This window comes from Ictalurus furcatus, chromosome 2 (genome assembly GCF_023375685.1).
Source record: "Ictalurus furcatus strain D&B chromosome 2, Billie_1.0, whole genome shotgun sequence".
In the NCBI taxonomy this organism is placed as follows: Eukaryota; Metazoa; Chordata; class Actinopteri; order Siluriformes; family Ictaluridae; genus Ictalurus; species Ictalurus furcatus.
In genome coordinates, this window is record NC_071256.1 from 36,375,730 (window position 1) to 36,398,229 (window position 22,500).

Sequence of the window (22,500 nt, forward strand, 5' to 3'; positions counted from 1 at the left end):
CAAACTTTTGAGCTGTTATTCAGATTTTATTTGATAATTAATATCAGAATACTGGGGATTATGAAGGAATATACGGCGTGTATGTAGATTGTAGGTAAAAGACACTTCAGAACACAAAACAGCTTTATTTATTTATTTATTTTAATTTTAATCCCAGCCCGTTATTGCTAGACTGGACCTTGAAAACAATTCCAGTTCCAAAAATGTTGGGACGGTATGGAGAACGCAGAAAACAACCAACCGAACAAACCGAGTGATTTGTAAACTCAGTTCACGCTGTACTGTATCGAAAACACATTATTTACACATTATTTGATGTTTTACTTTGTGAGTTTACTCTGTTTTTGTAACTATACACTCATCTCCAATCCGACGACTGCGACACACTCCGAAAAAGTTGGGACGGTCGACTGTTTACCGCTGTGTAACGGCACGTTTTCTTTTAATAACACTTGTTGAGCGCTGAGTGAAGACACCAGTCCGTTAAGTTTAGCGGGCCGTGCTAGCACCTGCGCTCTCTGCGTACGCAACCGGGCCACAAAACACGATTCCACTGTGCTACTGTCCGTCTCAGATGAGACCGAGACCAGAGAAGTGGGCGGAACTTCTGGACAGTGTTGATGTTTTGATGGCTCCTGCTTTGCGTAGTAAAGCCTTAACTCGCATCCGTGGATGCAGCGGCGAACGGTGTCGAGCGACAAAGGTTTACCAATGTATTCCTGACCCTATGTCCGGATCTCCATTACAGACTCGGGTGGTTTTCGGCCTCGCCCTTTACGCACCGAGATTTGACCTTGAATATTTATTTATATTGTGCGCTGGAGAAGGTGAAATTCCCAAAATCCACCCGATTTGTCTTTGGGGAATGTTCTTCTCAGAGTGTTGGATTATTCGCTGACGCATCTGTTGGCAGATCGCCGAGCTTCGACCCGTCCTCGCTCTTGAAGGACTAGACCATTTTTGGAGGCTCCTTATATACTATGATTAGACGATCGCCTCACCTGCTTCACATCACCTTCTTATTTCAACTCCTCACATCGCTTTTAGTCCTAAATCGCCCCTGTCCCAACTTACTTGGATCGTATTGCATGCATCAATTTCAAAATAAACCTTTATTCCGCCCACCCCCCCCCCAAAAAAAAAAAACACCTATGCATTTGATTAGATAAAACATCAAATATCTTGTCTTTATACATTTTTTTGTTTGTTTGTTTAAATACAACTCAACGTACATTTACAAAATCGCCCCTCTTTGTTTTTATGAGCGTTTTCGCATACCGTCCCAACTTTTTCGGCATTGGGCTTGTAGAATCATTAAAGCACTTCCGAAATCACATTTTGCATCTCATTCGCACTGAAACAACCTTTTCCACCAGTCGTCCATTACAGGTTATGAAAAATGTCAATTTTCGTTTTTTATTTATTTATTTATTTATTTATTTATTTATTTTTTCACCGAACCCTCTTACCTTCACCCCTTTGAAATATTTGGAATACCCAAAAATCACATGTCCAACAGGAAGTCCAAATCTCCTGAAGATCACAGGAAGAAGAAAAGTACAAAACACATATTACGTAAGACTTTTTCGGGATTGCAAACAAACCAAAAAGGAGACATTTCTTTATTTTGCACTCAGCTGTATGGATACTGTCAATCACAATATAATACTCAGCAGATATAAATATATATATATATATATATATATTTTATAATGAAACACTTTCCTCATTCAGTCTGAATGAACACTTAGCTCATGCCCTTGCGCTACAGGAAGTAGGTGTTGAGCGATAACAGATTGGCCAACAGCTCTGAGACGAGTCACAGGACCGTTAAAGGAAACATAACACTTATTAAAGTTCCTTTAACAAAATAGAATCTGGACCTCACACTCTCAGAAGCGAAGCGTGTCACCGCGGAGTGCTCGAGCGTACACTTTTAGCTCCTTTAGTATGTAGAATTGACCTCGAAAGGTGCGTGTAGTGTACTTTAAAACGACACGAAATGACGTTTCCAGTGAAAGGGTAGCGCCATAGCTGCAGTCTAGTGCTATTTTCTTTTAAAGTGCTTCTACATGCTGTTGTTTTGTTTTTTTTTTGTGTGTGTGTGTGTGTGTGTGCCTGATTTCACAGGTATTGCTTAAATTCCACGATCAGAACGAGAAAGAAAAAGGAGATGTGAAAAACAGATCCTGAGCTCGAGAACAATTTCTGCCCGGTTCTCTGCTTTTCTGCGCGCTATTTCAGTCTGAACGGTGTTCACGACTTGACTTCCTTTATAAATCTATGTATATCAGTGTCGTGGTTCGAGACTGTGTGCGTATATGTATATATATATATATGTATGTGTGTGTGTGTGTTTGTGTGTCACACTCATTTTGAATGTCTGCTATGACATAAAGGACCGGCTAATACGCAGGGTGTCCCAAACGTCTCCATACGTAGGGGACTATGTACGTCAGCACCGCGTCGGTCGGGTGTTGGCGGACGTCCGCCCTTCTCGGCAGCACTCCCGGTCTTTTCGAATCGTTTGGTAACGGTGTCGCGTGTGTGCCGTGCTCGCCGTGTTTCCTTGTTAAAGTCCATCGCAACCTTGCGACAGCGTCCCGGTCCGGCCGCGAGAACGATTCCAATATACGTGTTTCTTTTGTCAAAGAAAGAAAAAAAATGTGTAATATGTACAGCGGAGCGAAAGAACTATTGGACGCGTCGACATTTTTTTCCGTGAATATATATTTCCAATAAATGGGTGTGTGAGTGTGCCGTGCGATGGATCGGCACCCTGTCCGGGGTGTACCGCGCCTCGTGCCCGATGCTCCCTGGGATAGTCTCCAGTTTTCCCCCGTGACCCTGAAAAGGATAAAGCGCTATAGAAGATGTATGGATGGATGGATATTTCCAATAAGGCTATTCATGTGAATATTCACCAGACATCAGTATTAACTCCAGAAATTTAGAATTATAAAGCGCTTTACTTTTACCCATCGTGAGATGTTTCTTGTGTAACGAAAAGCCTTTTTATAGACCGTCGATTTACTAACCCAGCTGATTAATCTGCACAGATAGGGGGTGTAATTACTTACGGATTTCATCTGCTTCCTTGCCTTACCTTGCTATCTTCTTAGCGTGTTCAGTACTTTTTTCCCGTGCCATTCATCTTTATTACACAACAACTTCATTTATTTACTTTAATGTCGTGAATTCTTTATATTTGCGGATTTCTTGAGTTAACACCGACGTCTGGTGAAAATTTCACGTGAGTAACCTCGTAGGAAATATATTTACCGAAGTAATCGTCGACAGGTCCGATACTTATTTCGCCCCGCCGAGAGCATGAAAGTCGACGCTTGGGAAGACGTTGATCTGTTTAAAGTGGACAGATAAGCGGAGAGCCAGACAGATTGATGGACTAAAGCAAAGGCAGGTAGACACAAACCGTCCACAAACGTTTGCCCATGCGCAAGTCTTTCAGGGTGGAGTTTTAAATTAAATAAGTAACAAACGAAAGCACAGAAAGAAAAAGCCGTAGTGAAAACGAAGTGGTAACCGGAAGCTGAGGTTGAGGACTGACCAGAACGTTGTGAGCCAATCTTAGTCTCTCTGGATGAGAGTGTGATCTAAAAATATATCTATCAAAATCCACGCTGGGGTATTTCTTTCATCTAAACTAAGAAAAGTGTGCTCTTGGGTAACATTCTGGTTATCCGGGTTATCATTCGTAATATTAAACTACCCAAACTTTACAAAGCATACAAATAAAGCTGGGTCGGTTAGCATTGTTATTTCGAATACTCCACGACGGCGTCTGAGCTCATCCTCGGTGTACAGACACCTCCCTCCTTCTCTGCCTGCTCTCACATGCGAAAGTGCTAAAACCATTTTCACTCCAGCGCTTATTTGAAGAAGAAGAAGAAAAAAAAAGAGTACACCGGAGCGGAAGCCGCAGCTACTTGAAAAAGGAAACGCCCAGCACAAGCGACACGTTACACCCTTTCCTACTTGATTTCAACGTTTTCTCAGAGTAAACGCTTAAAAGCCTGTAGAGCTACTGGGGTTTTTTTTTTTTTTTTTTTAGGTGTGTCTGTATCTATTTTGCATTCCAGACATGAAAATCCCCCTCGATATGAAGAGTTATATATGGATAGAAGAAGAAGAAAAAGAAGAAGACTTTATTTGTCACATATACATTATATATATATATATATATATGTATATATATACACACCAGGATGTTAGGAGGTTGGGGTCAGAGCGCAGGGTCGGCCATGATACAGCGCCCCTGGGGCGGAGAGGATTAAGGGCCTTGCTCAAAGGCTCAACAGTGGCAGCTTCTAGGTCCTGGGGCTTGAACCTTCGAGACCTTCTGGACAACATTATGTAAGAGTTTTTGGCCTGTGTGAGACGTTATCTGGACATGATGGCATTCAGAATGACTAAACCACACGCTGTAATGATAAAGCACATCAATCAGATGTTGCTGAACTCTCAACTCTGAGTGATCGGAAGGTGGGGATTGATTTCCAATAGCTGCAGCTCTGACAGTAGTTCCGGCCGTGCGTTCAAATCACAGGTTTATATTCGTGCGCTCGTGAGAATCACTTGCCGTTTCTATAGTAACAACTCATTCACAAACATTTGGAAGGAGTCTCCAGTGTCAGCACTTTGTAACAGTCAGAGGTAAAGATGTTAATTCTTTTTTTTTTTTTTCTCTCGACACGTCCTGAGGACAGAGAAGTTCCTTTGGACAGTTTTGGGTCTTTTTAAGTTCAAGACAGAGAGAGAGAGAGCGAGAGAGAGAGAGAGAGACAGACAGACAGACAGAGTGAGAGAGAGAGAGAGCGAGAGAGAGAGAGAGAGAGAGAGAGAGACAGACAGACAGAGTGAGAGAGAGAGAGAGAGAGAGAGAGAGAGAGAGCATGAGAGAGAGAGAGAGAGCGCGTGAGAGAGAGAGAGAGACAGACAGACAGAGTGAGAGAGAGAGAGAGCACGAGAGAGACAGACAGAGTGAGAGAGAGAGAGAGACAGACAGACAGAGTGAGAGAGAGCGCGAGAGAGAGAGAGAGAGACACAGACAGAGCGAGAGAGAGAGCGCGAGAGCGAGAGAGAGAGACAGACAGAGCGAGAGAGAGACAGAGAGAGAGGGAGACAGACAGACAGAGTGAGGGAGAGAGAGAGTGAGACAGACAGACAGCATGAGAGAGAGAGAGAGAAAAAGACAGACAGAGTGAGAGAGAGAGAGAGAGAGACAGACAGACAGAGTGAGAGAGAGAGAGAGAGCGAGAGAGAGAGAGAGAGAGAGACAGACAGAGCGAGAGAGAGAGAGAGAGAGAGGGAGACAGACAGAGCGAGAGAGAGACAGAGAGAGAGGGAGACAGACAGACAGAGTGAGGGAGAGAGAGTGAGACAGACAGACAGCATGAGAGAGAGAGACAGACAGAGCGAGAGAGAGAGAGAGAGAGAGAGAGGGAGACAGACAGAGCGAGAGAGAGACAGAGAGAGAGGGAGACAGACAGACAGAGTGAGGGAGAGAGAGTGAGACAGACAGACAGCATGAGAGAGAGAGACAGAGAGAGAGAGAGAGAGAATTTGATGGTCATCTCATTTTCGAGGGGGTCCTAAAATCACAAAGTACAAACTTATAGAAGACATGCAAACAAAACAAAATAGCGTACCATAACATACAACACACACACACACACGCTACCGGTCAAAAGTCTGTGGACACTCGACTGAAACGTTTCTCACGATCTTAAAAAGCTTTTGATCCGAAGGTGTGTGATTAAACGTGTGAAATCGGTGCCGTCGACAAAAATATAACCGTGCCGACGTTTTCATTTCTTTCATTAGAAAACGAACATCTTATTTACCAAAAAAAAAAAAAAAAAAAGTTTTAAACTGACGACTCGGAGCGAAATATTCCGAAAAGCAGCCGATAAGAGTCCGGCGTCGGTGTGAACTCCTTATCAGTCGTGAAAACGCCAAGAATACATTTCTGGAAATTCTAGGTGAAAAGGGCGTCGACTTTGAAGAAGCTAGAATACTAAATTATTCTGATTTATTTTGGATTTTTCATTTTTTAAACATTTTTTTATCACAACATAATTCCCATAGTTCCGTCTGTGTTACTCCAGAGTTTTAATGACTTCATTACAATTCTAAACTGTGAGGAGAAAGAGAAAAAAAATAAAATAAAGAATGATTGTGTCCAAACTTTTGACCGGTAGTGTACACAAATACAGACAGCTTGCTCATCCTGTCCCACCAACACCCACAGACATCAGCTTTGGCCTTTTCAGAAAAAGAGAACTTAATGACAAAGTCCCAGTAAATATAGCAGTTACACGAGCATAAAGACCAACTGAAGCAGTTGATCTTGAGGTTAGTCGTGATACACATAAACTAAAGAAAATGACATCAATTAAAAAACATAAACAGATCGTTTTAAGAAACAGAGAAGTAAGAGATCTAAAAAAAAAAAAAAGAAAGAAAAGAAAAAAGAAAAGAGGAAGATTATTCCAATTAGAAGGGGCTTTTTATTTATTTTTATTGAAATGACATACGATTGAACTCTTTGTTAATTCGAGGGACAGATATAAAAGAACACTACATATGTCTGAGTGAATATGAAGATCTACATGGGACCAGAAACTGCTCCGAGTACCAAGGACAAGTAGAATAAACACATTTCGAAAACGAACAGAACCCTATGAAATTGCCTTCTAGATTTAGATCGCAGCCAGTTCATACATTAAACAATGCGGAGTTCTGATATACAGTGTCAGTGATTATAATCAATAATAGGACGTATCAACTGAGAAACGAATCGTTTTTTCTGATTGAATTAATTGAACGACGGCGTGAACTCAGACGACCGTATGTTCTTTATTTATTTATTTATTTATTTATTTATTTATTTTTAATAATAAAATCAATATAAGGATCCAGAACTTGTAATCCATCGGAATTTGAGGTATAAATAACCAGCATGGCGTGTACGTAGATGAAGCGAACGATTCGAGCATATTCGACGTGGATCGTTAATAAAAAATAGGAAGCAAAAAAAAAAAAAAAGAAAAAAAAAAAAAAAAAAGAAGAAGTGGTCCCAGGATAGAACCTTGAGGAACACCCTTTTCAGCAATTCAAACGGTCAGACCGGGAACCCTGAAAAACAACACGCTGACGTCCGCCGACGAGGAGGGCGTTTTGAGTTACCATGGAGGACGCGGTAGTGATCGACCATATCGAAAGCCTTGGAGAGATCGGTAAAAAATCGCACCTGTGAGTTGACCTTAGTCAAAGAATGAAAACGCAGCGGTGGTGGGAAAGTTCTAAAGTCTAAAAACCAGACCGAGTTGGGGACAGGATATTGAGCGAGTTGGTGTACTGTCAGAACTGCTTATTACATGAGCAGCGAGGTGAAGAAGTTTAGCTTCCAAACCATCAGGACCAGCACTACTACTCGCGTTTAACTCGCATGAAAAACAACAGTAGGCAAGATTTTACGGAAAGAAAACAAGTCATTGGAGGTAGTACAGTTTGAAAAGTCAGCAGTACTGTAGGAATTAAAGTGTTGGGAACCACAGACTGAAGAGAAGTGCTTATTCAAAGCATGGGAAATACGTAAAGGATCAGATATACTTTCGCCATTACGTCGTATCTGTTTGATGAAGCTTTGGTTAGTTTGACTAAGAATACGATTCAGTTGATTCCCAAACTGTCTAGGGTTTGTCTAGGGTCACTTTCCCAGTTGATATTAATTAAGTCTTGAATAAAACATAAAACATCTACATGCATATTTTTACACGGTCTCGGCCTAATATATTTAGGAGGCGCACTTGGAGTAATCCCAATATTAAGTGAAAGTAAGGAAAAATGAATGAAAAAAAAAGAGTATAATGTCTGTAAATTGGTGTCATTGGCTGTGCTGTGGTATAAGAGGAAAACACAATGAAATATTTGGGAAAGGGAAGGGAGGAGAGAAGAGAAAAGGTAAATGAATCACATGAAAATGAATCACATGTAAATGAATCACTTGAATGTGAATCACATGAAAATGAATCACATGTAAATGAATCACATGAATATGAATCACATGAAAATGAATCACATGAAAATGAATCACATGTAAATGAATCACATGAATATGAATCACATGAAAATGAATCACATGAAAATGAATCATATGAAAATGAATAAATAAATTAAAACGTAAGAGGAAAACACTTCGGGACACGCTGTGTTAGGAAAATAACTCATTATGTTACTAGCTATGTTTTAAGCAAGGAATAAAACAATTGGGGGCATGCTAGTAAAAGAAACTAATCAATGTCAGGGTGTTATAGCAGATTTACGGCCGCCATTTTCCTGTAAGAACACATCGTCGAAGCGTTGTTTTTCTTTTATCCTACAGCGCTTTGGCAACAATGAGAATGCCGTACTTTTTATCCGTTCATAGTTACGTTACATCCCCGTGAAGCAGGTTGTGACTTGCCTTGCAGCCGGAACCCCTGTCAGAGCCGCTGTATTATCCATCGATTCGGGGTCGACTTTTTCATTAACCAACATCTTTTGAGAAGACCACAGTGCTGTGGTGCAATATAACCTGAATCTGTAAACGATTTCCGTTGCAAACTGGTGATTGGAAACGAGTACGCCGACGCATGCCTGCGCCACCAACAAACGGCTTCGACACTTTTACATTTTACGGCATTTGGCAGACGCCCTTATCCAGAGTGACTTACATTTCTCTCATTCATACGTCTGAGCAGCTGAGGGTTAAGGGCCTCGCTCAAGGGCCCAACAGCGGCAGCTTGGCGGTGCTGGGCTTCGAACTCACGATATTCCGACCAGTAATCCAACATCTTAACCATTGCGCTCCCACTGCCCCACTGGTTGTTTCATTTCGACCTTGAGGTGACCTTGACCCCGTTTGAGTCCATTCCAAAAATCGAATCTACTGGTTAGAGAGATAATTCCATAGAAATACTACAAACATTAAAAAAGAACCTCGTTCCTGAGATATCGTGCTAACAAGAACCTCGGATGGATCTCATAATCTCAGCAAAACCACAGACATGCTATATACAGCCATTACCTCTGCTGACCAACATGAATATATATATATATATAAACAGTGTATACTACAGGTGCAACACATATGCAATAATCTGTCAATTACATAGTCGGATGTAGAGATGAGTCATCATTTCCTTTCCTATTTCCCCTGATGTCATATGTCAGAGGCGCTACCACGGAGACTGCATGTAAACACTTAACGACACACAACGTGAATCACTCTTGGTGCTTTGCGTGCTATGAGTCTGTGGCTGACGCAAACTAAAAACTATGTAGGATTTTCGCCGACTCAACTCGCCACCGAATTTTCCCTCAAAACCTCCCTGAATATTGATCTAACGAGGGGGGTTTCACCACAGACGTTTCTAGAAAATCAAATCTAGCTATACAGCGTCTCATGCGTGTGACAATAAAGCTGAATTTAAATGATGAATAAATATAATATGAAGAATATCACATAATAACACAGTTAAAGGAACGATAGTGAAAGGAAATGTCTCCATTATTCATTCATTTATTTAAACATAATCTCCGTCTAAGGCATCTGTAACATGTGCGATTATGTTTGAGAATTCCAAGACGTCTTTCAAGAACATCTCCTCGTAGTGAGAAGGTCAGAAGACTCGCTGATCACAGAAGGTTCAGTGCGTTTGTCGGATTCCGTCGATCGAGGATCCGCACGCGGGAGGGTTTTAATAACAAACCTACAGTCTCGAATCCAACTTACGGAACAAACAGGAACGTCGGCAAGACTTCGCGACGATCGCGGACGATCTCGTCAATTCTTCACGTAATTATTCGTGAGGGTAAAATCCGTTCTTTCAGAGATAGGACTGTGGTAGTTCACCACATACCCATGGACTTCCATATATGAGTTTCAAAGCTTTGGGGTTTTTTTTTTTTTGTTGTTTTTCTTTTCTCAATAAGGGGAAACTGATGGTATTTCTTGTGTGTAGTAATCACACCTACTGTACTCTACACGTCTCTACGAGACGATGTCGATGATAATGCTAATCTGTAGTTCCCGCACGAACGTTCAACATCCTTGTTTCATTCTGACTCCTTCTCCTCTCTTCTCTCCACAGAGCTCCATGAACCTGCCTCCTGATAAGATGACGCTTCTTAGTCAGTACGATAGCGAAAAGAAATGGGAACTGGTCTGTGATCAGGTACGTGCAAGTGAAATAGTACATAACGTCCAAAAGCGCTAACGATTTTCCCCTCGACTACGATGCACAAAATACAGACGCTATCGTTTATATGATTCTACGTTCTAAAAAAAAACAACAACAAACAAACAAGGTAATAATATGTAATAACGGTCCTCGTCGATTAAGGCTGGGTTTTATTTCACAATGGAGTGGCTTTCAGGATTGTGTCAGGGGTTTGACCTTTCCACCGTGCACGCAGAGCAGAACTGAGACGGACCGGAAGTCAAAACATGTCTGTCTGACTTTTCTGGTCTACAAGGGATTTCCAGGAGTAGTCTTTTTTTATTTCTGTAACACAGGTGTGTGTGAGAGAGGGGGTGCAATACAAAGCATTATTGAAATGAATTCAGGAACAGGAAACCTCGCCTCGGTTGAAGTCGCTGTAGTTTGGTGAACATCAGAATCAAAATATTCGCCCAATGCAAACATACGACATACTTAGAACATTAAAAAAAAACACAAAAAAACCAACCAAAATTTAGGTTTAAGATTGTACACTTACAAAGAAACCATCGTTGAGGCTCCAGAACAGTTCAGCTCAACCCACCGTCCTTTAAAATATAAAGAAGATGTACATCGAGATGTCCCGGCACTGAGATGGTGACATGAACTGGCTGTCGGAAAGGATTCTCCGCATCCATCTTCGCTTAGCATTTAAAAAACGAATATACAGTGAGGGAAAGAAGTATTTGATCCCCTGCTGATTTTGTACGTTTGCCCACTGACAAAGAAATGATCAGTCTATAATTTTAATGGTAGGTTTATTTGAACAGTGAGAGACAGAATAACAAAAAGAAAATCCAGAAAAACGCATGTCAAAAATGTTATAAATTGATTTGCATTTTAATGAGGGAAATAAGTATTTGACCCCCTCTCAATCAGAAAGATTTCTGGCTCCCAGGTGTCTTTTAAACAGGTAACGAGCTGAGATTAGGAGCACACTCTTAAAGGGCGTGCTCCTAATCTCAGCTTGTTACCTGTATAAAAGACACCTGTCCACAGAAGCAATCAATCAATCAGATTCCAAACTCTCCACCATGGCCAAGACCAAAGAGCTCTCCAAGGATGTCAGGGACAAGATTGTAGACCTACACAAGTCTGGAATGGGCTACAAGACCATTGCCAAGCAGCTTGGTGAGAAGGTGACAACAGTTGGTGCGATTATTCGCAAATGGAAGAAACACAAAAGAACTGTCAGTCTCCCTCGGCCTGGGGCTCCATGCAAGATCTCACCTCGTGGAGTTGCAACGATCATGAGAACAGTGAGGAATCAGCCCAGAACTACACGGGAGGATCTTGTCAATGATCTCAAGGCAGCTGGGACCATAGTCACCAAGAAAACAATTGGTAACACACTACGCCGTGAAGGACTGAAATCCTGCAGCGCCCGCAAGGTCCCCCTGCTCAAGAAAGCACATATACATGCCCGTCTGAAGTTTGCCAATGAACATCTGAATGATTCTGAGGACAACTGGGTGAAAGTGTTGTGGTCAGATGAGACCAAAATGGAGCTCTTTGGCATCAACTCAACTCGCCGTGTTTGGAGGAGGAGGAATGCTGCCTATGACCCCAAGAACACCATCCCCACCGTCAAACATGGCGGTGGAAACATTATGCTTTGGGGGTGTTTTTCTGCTAAGGGGACAGGACAACTTCACCGCATCAAAGGGATGATGGACGGGGCCATGTACCGTCAAATCTTGGGTGAGAACCTCCTTCCCTCAGCCAGGGCATTGAAAATGGGTCGTGGATGGGTATTCCAGCATGACAATGACCCAAAACACACGGCCAAGGCAACAAAGGAGTGGCTCAAGAAGAAGCACATTAAGGTCCTGGAGTGGCCTAGCCAGTCTCCAGACCTTAATCCCATAGAAAATCTGTGGAGGGAGCTGAAGGTTCGAGTTGCCAAACGTCAGCCTCGAAACCTTAATGACTTGGAGAAGATCTGCAAAGAGGACTGGGACAAAATCCCTCCTGAGATGTGTGCAAACCTGGTGGCCAACTGCAAGAAACGTCTGACCTCTGTGATTGCCAACAAGGGTTTTGCCACCAAGTACTAAGTCATGTTTTGCAGAGGGGTCAAATACTTATTTCCCTCCTTAAAATGCAAATCAATTTAAAACATTTTTGACATGCATTTTTCTGGATTTTCTTGTTGTTATTCTGTCTCTCACTGTTCAAATAAATCTACCATTAAAATTATAGACTGATCATTTCTTTGTCAGTGGGCAAACGTACAAAATCAGCAGGGGATCAAATACTTTTTACCCTCACTGTAGATAACGAATAATGGCGTCAGTAAACGTCACGTTAATGTGATTAACGTTTAAGATGATGTGAGACACGCTGGACATAGAGTTTACGTATATAAGTTCTGAAGTCAGCGAATGTCTTGTGGGAAAAAACACAATTTTGGGTCAAAGGTGGTTCGAAAAATGCCACCGCGCTAGTAAAATTTAAAAAGTAAAAAAAGTCCCACTTTTGTACCACCTCACCCACTTCAGTGGCGGTGTATTCATTTCTGCGAGTAGGACTGAAAATAAAAAACCCCAAATTAAAGCGTTTTCCCCAACGCGAGTGCACGTAGATGAGAGTAACACGACCGTTTGTGGTACATCGAAGGGTGTGGACCTATTGTGCTTTCACACGCTTGAAAATTCTACCCCTCACTAGGGTGGGTATCTTGAAGAATATGTTTATTTCCTGCACCTTTAGTTAGAGATCTGGACCATTTTAAATTCTCTTTCACGGTATATAATTGAAGCTTAAGGAACACAGTAGTACTTTTATGTTATTTTTTTTAGTTCTGAAGCTTTCTGAGAAAATGGCCCCACTCGACCCCAAGACATTTTTTTTTTAAATTCCAAATTTATAATAACTTTTAAAGCCTTTTTGGGAGAATCCCTTATCCAGAGTGACTTAAATTGATCTCGTTCATACAGCTGAGCAATTGAGGGTTAAGAGCCTTGCCCAAGCGTCCAACGGTGGTAGCTTGGTAGTGCTGGACCTTCTGATCAGTAACTCAGAGCCTTTATCCACCGGGCCACCTCTACCCCCTAATTAATGGATTACTGTAACGTATGAGCATTGCATCATACATTATGTCAATAACATGTGACTTCTGATGTTCCACTAAGCCAGAGTCAGATTATCAAGGAACTAGTGGAGGTAGGTTTGATCCATGTACGTTGCCGAAACTCTACTCTAGTACAGCGTGTCAAGATGGCTTTAAGCAACCTGATGTGACATGACTAACATGCAAAATAGTTGCACTGCATAATTAGAGCGATATTCCTGCGATTATTTGATAAAAAAAAAACAAAACCGGATGAATAAAAACAAAAGAGGAGATCGTGAGTTCCTCTCATGAGCACTAGTTTGTGAAGCATTGAGCTACAATATTTGCACTATTCCTATAGAAACACACGGGTTCATTTCTGGCTGGCGGCTAATTGTTCAGCTGAATTTCAAAAAAAAAAAAAAAAAAAAGCAGAAACGAGAAGTCAGAAGGAAGTGGAGAGTAGAAGGTGTCACTTGAGAGTGTGTGCACTGGTTGCTCCAGGATAGATTGCGTGCTGAAAGACAAAAGGCGCGTTAAGCAAAAGACTCGTTGCTTAAGGTATTGCCTCATGTCCGGTATAAACACGATGGACGTTAACATCACACGCAGGCGAAGCCCGAAGATTTCATTCAAACGTGGCGATGCAATGTTTAGCAAAGTTGTCCATGTTATCCATCAGTCTTGGTAGAATCCAGTATTTACTTTTGACTCAAACTCTTTTTTGGGTGGAGAGGAAATCTCCTCTGAAGCCCATCACACTGACATACATTGAAGCCTGTGTGTCAGTTAGAGTGTATTGGGTGTTCATCTACTCGTTGTTTTAATGGGAAGAAAGATTAACGCTGATTGGACGACACGCCATTTTGAGTCCCGCCCCGACTCATGACTCCGCCGGGAGTGAAGACCGCGGTCCACTCTTCATCGTCCAACCCGGATGCACGGCTCGGTAGACCGCTCGAAGGTGCAGAACCTCGTAACCAGAAATCGGGATCGAGTACAAACGGACGTCTCAAATGTAAACATAGGAGCTCCAGTTGGAATCCCTGGGAGATTCTGCACTTAGCTGATATTTGGGACGAACCAGCCGACACTGCTAACGTTGAGCTGATTTTTGAAGAATCTTTTGATGCTCAGAGTTATGAGGAGAGACCGAAAATTAAAGAGGGAAGACCAAATGGGCGAGATGTTAAGTCAAAAGCCAGGGAGGGGGAAAAAAAAAAGAAATTGTACACATCGGCATGAATCCAACTTGAATAAAGCGTCGAGGTTTAGCATCAAATCCGAGAAACGATACGATCGTAAAACAAATCCTAGAGTGTCACGTTAAAATACCAAACAGGACTTCTGAGAACCAAGATACAGATATTAAGATGGATCTCAGACAGCATTTCCTGTGTTAATATTTACATCTCACTATGGCAACCACAAGCTGCTAACTCGCATACTGCGGGTGCAAAGCAACGGCATGTCACAGCAATGGAGGCCGCAAGTCCCATAAGCGTGCTTCCTCTCTCTTTTTTTTTTTTTCTTCTCTGCAGGTCGATGAGCACGAATGTTAGAAAGTACCGTAGTCATACAGTAGACACATCTGTTACCGTCCATCCTTTTGGGGGTTTTTTTTTCTCTTTCATATCTCTCAGTGAAGATATATATAAGGGTTGAAATATCATAATGGTTAGCTATAATGTAGAAGCTGTTCTTAATTATAGAAGGCTTACAAAATGATAATATTCATTGTTCTGTTAGAAATGAAACGTATTGTAACTGCCAAAACGGTTAAGGTCACGAAAAAGAAGCCATCAATTAATAATGAGTCTTTAATGAGTATTATTAATGGTGCTGTAATGTGTCATTCTCTGCATTGGGTTATGAATTAATACTGTGAAATGATGTAATATTAAATAAAAATCCATCCATCCATCCATCCATTCACTCATACACCCAATCATTCATTAGTTAATCCGTTAAACTATCCTATCTATCTATAATCTATCAATAATCTATCCAAGCATATCCATCCATCCATGCATTTATCCGCCCATCTGTTATTATATTCTTCCTGCTGTCTATCCAGCATCCATCCATCCATAAAACTATTCCTCCATCCATCCATCCATCCATGCATCCATCATCCAACATTAAACTAACGTTCCACCTATTCATCCAAAAAATCATGTATTAATCTACTCATTCCATTCACTCATTTATCCATTATACTATCCTTCCATCCATTCATTTATTAATCTATTCTTCCATCTCTTTATTGAATTGTCCTTCCATCCATTCGTCCATCCGCCCATCCGTCAATGTTTTCGTTTATTAATCTATTCTTCCATCCATCTATTTATTAAATTATCCTTCCATCCATTCGTCCAACCACCCATCCATCAATGTTTTCGTTTATTAATCTATTCTTCCATCCATCCATCCATCCATTTGTCCACCCATTCATCCATCCATCCATCTATTTATTAAATTATCCTTCCATCCATTCGTCCTTCCACCCATCCGTCAATGTTTTCATTTATCAATCTATTCATCCACCCATCCTTCCATCCATTTGTCCACCCATTCATCCATCCATCCATCTATTTATTAAATTATCCTTCCATCCATTCATCCAACCACCCATCCATCAATGTTTTCATTTATTAATCTATTCTTCCATCCATCCATCCATCCATCTATTTATTAAATTATCCTTCCATCCATTCGTCCAACCACCCATCCATCAATGTTTTCATTTATTAATCTATTCTTCCATCCATCCATCCATCCATCCATCTATTTATTAAATTATCCTTCCATCCATTCGTCCAACCGCCCATCCATCAATGTTTTCATTTATTAATCTATTCTTCCATCCATCCATCCATCCATCCATCTATTTATTAAATTATCCTTCCATCCATTCGTCCTTCCACCAATCCATCAATGTTTTCATTTATCAATCTATTCATCCACCCATCCTTCCATCCATTTGTCCACCCATTCATCCATCCATCCATCTATTTATTAAATTATCCTTCCATCCATTCATCCAACCACCCATCCATCAATGTTTTCATTTATTAATCTATTCTTCCATCCATCCATCCATCCATCTATTTATTAAATTATCCTTCCATCCATTCGTCCAACCACCCATCCATCAATGTTTTCGTTTATTAATCTATTCTTCCATCCATCCATCCATCCATCCATCTATTTATTAAATTATCCTTCCATCCATTCGTCCAACCGCCCATCCATCAATGTTTTCGTTTATTAATCTATTCTTCCATCCATCCATCCATCCATCCATCTATTTATTAAATTATCCTTCCATCCATTCGTCCTTCCACCAATCCATCAATGTTTTCATTTATTAATCTATTCTTCCATCCATCTATTTATTAAATTATCCTTCCATCCATTTGTCCATCCACCCATCCATCAATGTATTCATTTATTAATCTATTCGTCCACCCATCCATCCATCCATCCATCCATCCATCTATTTATTAAATTATCCTTCCATCCATTCGTCCATCCACCCATCCATCAATGTATTCATTTATTAATCTATTCGTCCACCCATCCATCCATCCATCCATCCATCTATTTATTAAATTATCCTTCCATCCATTCGTCCATCCACCCATCCATCAATGTATTCATTTATTAATCTATTCATCCACCCATCCATCCATCTATTTATTAAATGATCCTTCCATCCATTTGTCCATCCATCCATCCATCAATGTAGTCATTTATTAATCTATTCGTCCACCCATCCATCCATCCATTTGTCCACCCATCCATACATCTATTTATTAAATGATCCTTCCATCCATTTGTCCATCCATCCATCCATCCATCCATCCATCAATGTAGTCATTTATTAATCTATTCATCCACCCATCCATCCATTTGTCCATCCATCCATCCATCCATCAATGTAGTCATTTATTAATCTATTTGTCCACCCATCCATCCATCAATTCGTCCATCCATTAAAGTAATCTTTTATCTGTCAGTTCAAATGTCTATTCATGAATCTATTCCCCCATCCATCCATCTATCCATCCATCCATACATACAGTACTGTGCAAAAGTTTTAGGGACGTGCAAAGAAACGGTGTCGAGTAAAGATGCCTTCAAAAATAATGAAATTAAATGTTTCTACATGAAGAAAAATAATAGAGCAGTAAACGGTAGTTAATGAAACAAAGTCAATATTTGGTGTGACAAAATAAATAAAAATAACAATAAAAAATAGTAGTCTCCAGTACAATTAGTGTAGTTTTATAAGGAAATGAGCTGTATGTTTTACTGAGCATCTTCCAGAACCAGACACGGTTCTTCCGGAGACTTTGACTGTCGCACTCGCTTCTTATTTTTGCAGTGAAACGCAGCATTGTTCATTGGGTTTTTTTGTCTGAAAAGCGTCTCTTACATAATATCCTGCATATTTCTGTACTAGCATTTAATTTTGTGCTAGAAAACGAATGTTTGGGAATCTAAAATGTTTTTGTACTGACTCGATAATGTAGAAGTCATAACATAAAAAAATTCTGTAACAAAGATCGTACTAAAAAAAAAAATAAATAAAAAAATAGGGTGCCTAAAATTTTGCACAGTAATGTACATCAAACAATACTTCCATCCATCCATCCATTTATCCACCAAACTACCCTTCCATCTATCCATCCAAATATCTATTTATAAATCCATTCATCCTTCCATCCACCCATCCATCCAGGCATTAAATTATCCTTTGCTCTATCCACCCTTATATTAATTTATTAATTATTAATTTTATTAATCTATTCTTCCTTCCATCCACTCATCCTCCACTCATTTAAACTACCTTCACGTCTATCCATCCATATATTCATTTATTAATCGATTCTTCCGTCGATCGATCAATCCCTCCGCCCTTTAAACTATTCTTCAGTCTATCTATCCAAACATCCATTTATTAATCTATTCTTCCATCCATTCATCCATCCATTAAACTATTCTATATCTATGACAGTGTGTATCTATCCATCCATCAATTCATTAATCCATTTATTAGTCCATCAATCTATTAAGCCATCTATTTATCAAGTAGTACTTCCACTCATCCATCTATCATTCGAGCCATAAATCCATTTATCCATTCGACAATACATACATACAGGCATCCATCCATTCATCCATCCATCCATCCATCCATCCATCCCTCTCTCTGTGCGCCCATTAGGAGCGTTTCCAGGTGAAGAACCCACCATCTGCATATCTGAACAAGATCAAGAGTTTCTACCAGGACCAGGGAGGAGTGGCACGCAGGGTTAGTCCGCTCTTCATCTTCTTCCTTTCTTTTTAAGCAGCAATCTTGGAAGGTTCTAGAGAGAGAGATCAAATGTCTAACCGACTTCCTGCTCCACAGTTTAAGAGGCGCATTCAGGAGTCCACCCAGGTCCTGAGAGAACTCGAGATCTCCTTGAGGACCAATCACATTGGGTGAGTTTCTCCATAGACCTCACCCTGACACCAGACTGCCACACTGGAAGAATCTAGAAACGATTTACACCCCATAATCACCTTCTCTTCTCTCTCACTCTTTTTGTTAGATGGGCTCAGGAGTTTCTGAGTGAAGAGAACCAGGGTTTGGATGTCCTGGTGGATTATCTGTCCTACGCTCAGAGCGATGCACCGTAAGTTCAACCAAACTGGCGATTTCAATCTCTGTATATATCTGTAATATTTCACTAGTACTGCATATATGAAATCCTTTTGCCATGGAGATATATAAAAAAAAAAAGATACCCAATGACTCTGATATCCATTGTGCACTGCAGGTTTGAGGTGGAGTCAGTGGAGAATGGAGGTTCTGTTACAGATAACAGGAAGATGTCGGAGAGATCTGTCGAGGATCTAACCAAAAACACCACACACTCGGCGACACAAAACATGACCCGGGCTGCTCGCGCTCTCACCGTCCGGTCAGTCATTTGGCCATGCCAACCTGTAGCACCGATAGCACATTCATTCATTCATTCAGCTTTATCTTGGTCAGAGTCACTGTGGATCTGGAGCAGGAATACACCCTGAATGGACCACAGGGCACCCTGTACACATTCTTTTAAGAAGAAGAAGAAAGCCTTTGTCACATACACCTTACAGTACACTGAAATGCTTTTCTTCACATACACTAGCTTGTTAGGAAGTTATGGTCAGAGTGTAGGATCAGCCATAATATGGCAACCCTAGAGCAGAGAGAATTAAATGGCTTGCTCATGGGCCCAACAGTGGCAGGTTGGCAGTGTTGGGGCTCGAACCCCCAACTTAGGGGCAATTCTTTTTAAGGGCAGTGTGAGAAACAAACCTAATAGGAGTTTAACCCCCCCCCCCCCCCCAAAAAAAAAAAAAACCGCAGATGTACTAACCATGATATTACTTTGTACAATTACCATAATTTCCCACCCCTAAAAGAAGCTCCTTCCTTAGCATCCATATTGTACCTGGAGTGCAGCATTCTATTTGGGCACAAAGAGCTTTGAGAATGCTATCACGAACAAAATACACCCTTATACAAAAACTCCCAGAGAAGCAGTGTGTTTAGTCTTATGTTTCGACAGGTTCACGCCTGGCTATCATGCTAGCTAACGAAGCTAGCACGGTGAGCGGCACGATGTCAGCAAAAATAGCCCAAAACGACACAGCCTACAGTTTAGCCAACATGTTAGCGATAATAAGCTAGGAATTTCCGTTCAGGGTTATCATAACGCCAGGAACGCTTTCATTTCCTGACCTAGGTGTAAACGGTATCAGCTTACAAGATGTTAGCCTAGCAAGCTATCAAGCATTAGCATAGGTTGTTTAGTGCTAGTTATTTCAAGACAGAGTAAAAGTGTAAAAACAATTCATTTCCAAAACTTTTGTAGCTTCAGCAAAGTTGTTCAGCTAATCCACAATTATTAAAGTTTGACCAGTGATTGAAACAAATTCACTGTTGACTTCTTCCATGAATTGTGGCGTTTTCCCCTCAGATGGACTAATCTGACGAAGGGCAGGGGATCTCTGAGAAATCGCTTAAGCCAAAGAGACGACGTCCATGTTTGCATCATGTGTTTACGAGCTATCATGAATTATCAGGTACGTGAAGAGCACACACTGTTTGCATTTTTCTTCATTTCAAACATTTAGCATATCTATTAGCAACCGCTAGCGCATGCCACGATCGATCATCATTGCGCAAGGACTATTTCTAAGTAATCATTTCTATTTCTGTTTATTTTTGTCCTGGACAGTCTGGCTTCAACCTTGTGATGAGCCACCCTCGCTGTGTGAACGAAATCACGCTCAGTCTGAACAACAGGAACCCCAGGTAAAGGGTGTATGTCCATTCCCTGTGTAAGAGGTACTCCTGTATGTATGTATGGCTGTGTATCTACTCTCTGAAGTTGCCTGATGGAGATATTTCACACTGCGTATGCTGTTGTTGTGCAGGACAAAAGCCCTGGTGTTGGAGCTGTTGGCCGCTGTGTGTCTCGTTAGAGGTGGACATGACATCATTATCTCAGCCTTTAATAACTTTAAAGAAGTAAGAATATAACGCATTATACTTTCGGTCTCAAAAACACCCCCGCAGATTCCTTCTTCTTTTTTTAAGATTCAATAACAAGTGACTCCTTACCCAAAATTGCGCAACATCCTGCTCGGGGTTGCGTCATGTCAAGATGCGCGATGCGAATCAGTACTGAAGTCATGACGACGGTCTGCACTTTGTACTACATGCACAGCAGTTCCATGTAGAGACTATCTCAGTATGAGTTCTAAACAGATAGAAATACAGATATGAATAGAAGGAGGAGGATATTCATGAACATTCCTTAGTAATCACCTGGTCAGGGCCCGTATTTAATTTTCAAGTGGCCAATTTACAGTAGGTTTAAATGTCTAGTAGAAACGTTATGAAGATTAATAGGATGTGCATCATTTTATAACGTCCAGTGTTGTCTAATGACATTATATTTTGTTAAATGCCTCCGCATTATTTTAAGATCTTGGAATTATAAGCTTCTATCTTTTAATTTTTTCTTTTCTTTTTTTTTTTTGGCGAAAAGAGATCATATTAACGTGCACCTATGATGGCTTTTCAAATATTCCCTTTCATGCAGAGTGTTATATACGTAGCTGTTTGTGAATGTAAAAACGTCTGAAAAGTTAAAAAAAAAAAAAAAATCAAAGCGCACGACAAACGGAGTTATCGACTCCCAAACGAAGGAACTAACGACTCGTTAGTGATTCCAGACTTTACTTCCTGTACTAACCTACGTAGGTTCGGAACAAAAAGCCCCGCCTCTGGTCTTCATCGGCCGCTCGCTGACAGCGGTGGACCAATCACGACAGACTGGGACGTCTGACCAATCAGAGCAGAGTATGCTCTCTGAAAGGAGGAGTTTAGAACGAATCATTTAGAACGGATCATTTAACGAGTCGTTTGTGACACCGGGGCGAAAAAGATAACGCTGCAGTTTAAATGATGTGCACGTTAAAGTGTTTTTTTGAACTCGGATGCACGTGAATCTATCGTATGAGATTTTTAAAACGAAATTGGGCCCGTTTCAAATCCGTATGAGGTGCGCTTTAAGCAACGGCAGGTAGTGATGCTGCCGTATAGCGTCCCGATTCGCTCCTGAGCTCAGATTATAGTCTGTGTGGAGTTTCTCATTTTCACACGTGGGTCTCCTCTGAGATCTCGGGGTTTCCTCCCACATCCCAACAACATGCTGGTAGGTGGATTGGCTACACCGTAATTGGGTAAACCCACAAGCCTGATCAGGAGATAAAGACAGAAACTCATAATTCCAAAGTCTTAGTAAAATAAATAAATAAATAAATAAATAAATAAATAAAAAAGTTATGGTCGTCAAAACAAATTTTGCATCGTGTTAAACGTTGACTTTTTTAACACGTGAGAAAAGAAATGCTCGAATGGAGTGCTTGGTTTCTGAACACATTCTTAACAAGGTTCTTAGCTTATCTCTCTCTCTCTCTCTCTCTCTCTCGCTCTCTCTCTCTCTCTCGCTCTCTCAGGTGAGTGGAGAGAAGAACCGGTTTGAGAAGCTAATGGAGTATTTCAGCAGTGACGACAGCAACATTGACTTCATGGTGAGTTTGTTT

The 22,500-nt window shown here is 40.9% G+C and overlaps 1 protein-coding gene across 1 annotated transcript in view; it reads left to right on the forward strand.

The window, feature by feature from the left end:
* Positions 1 to 22,500, forward strand: part of fmnl1a (formin-like 1a) — a 44,226-nt gene that overhangs the window by 1,329 nt on the left and 20,397 nt on the right. The window contains exons 2-10 of the mRNA XM_053617354.1: positions 10,158 to 10,241; positions 18,575 to 18,661; positions 18,761 to 18,834; positions 18,945 to 19,028; positions 19,173 to 19,316; positions 20,364 to 20,469; positions 20,625 to 20,701; positions 20,824 to 20,917; positions 22,414 to 22,488. Of these exons, the coding sequence (XP_053473329.1) occupies positions 10,158 to 10,241; positions 18,575 to 18,661; positions 18,761 to 18,834; positions 18,945 to 19,028; positions 19,173 to 19,316; positions 20,364 to 20,469; positions 20,625 to 20,701; positions 20,824 to 20,917; positions 22,414 to 22,488 (825 nt within the window). The remainder of the gene's footprint in view (positions 1 to 10,157; positions 10,242 to 18,574; positions 18,662 to 18,760; positions 18,835 to 18,944; positions 19,029 to 19,172; positions 19,317 to 20,363; positions 20,470 to 20,624; positions 20,702 to 20,823; positions 20,918 to 22,413; positions 22,489 to 22,500) is intronic.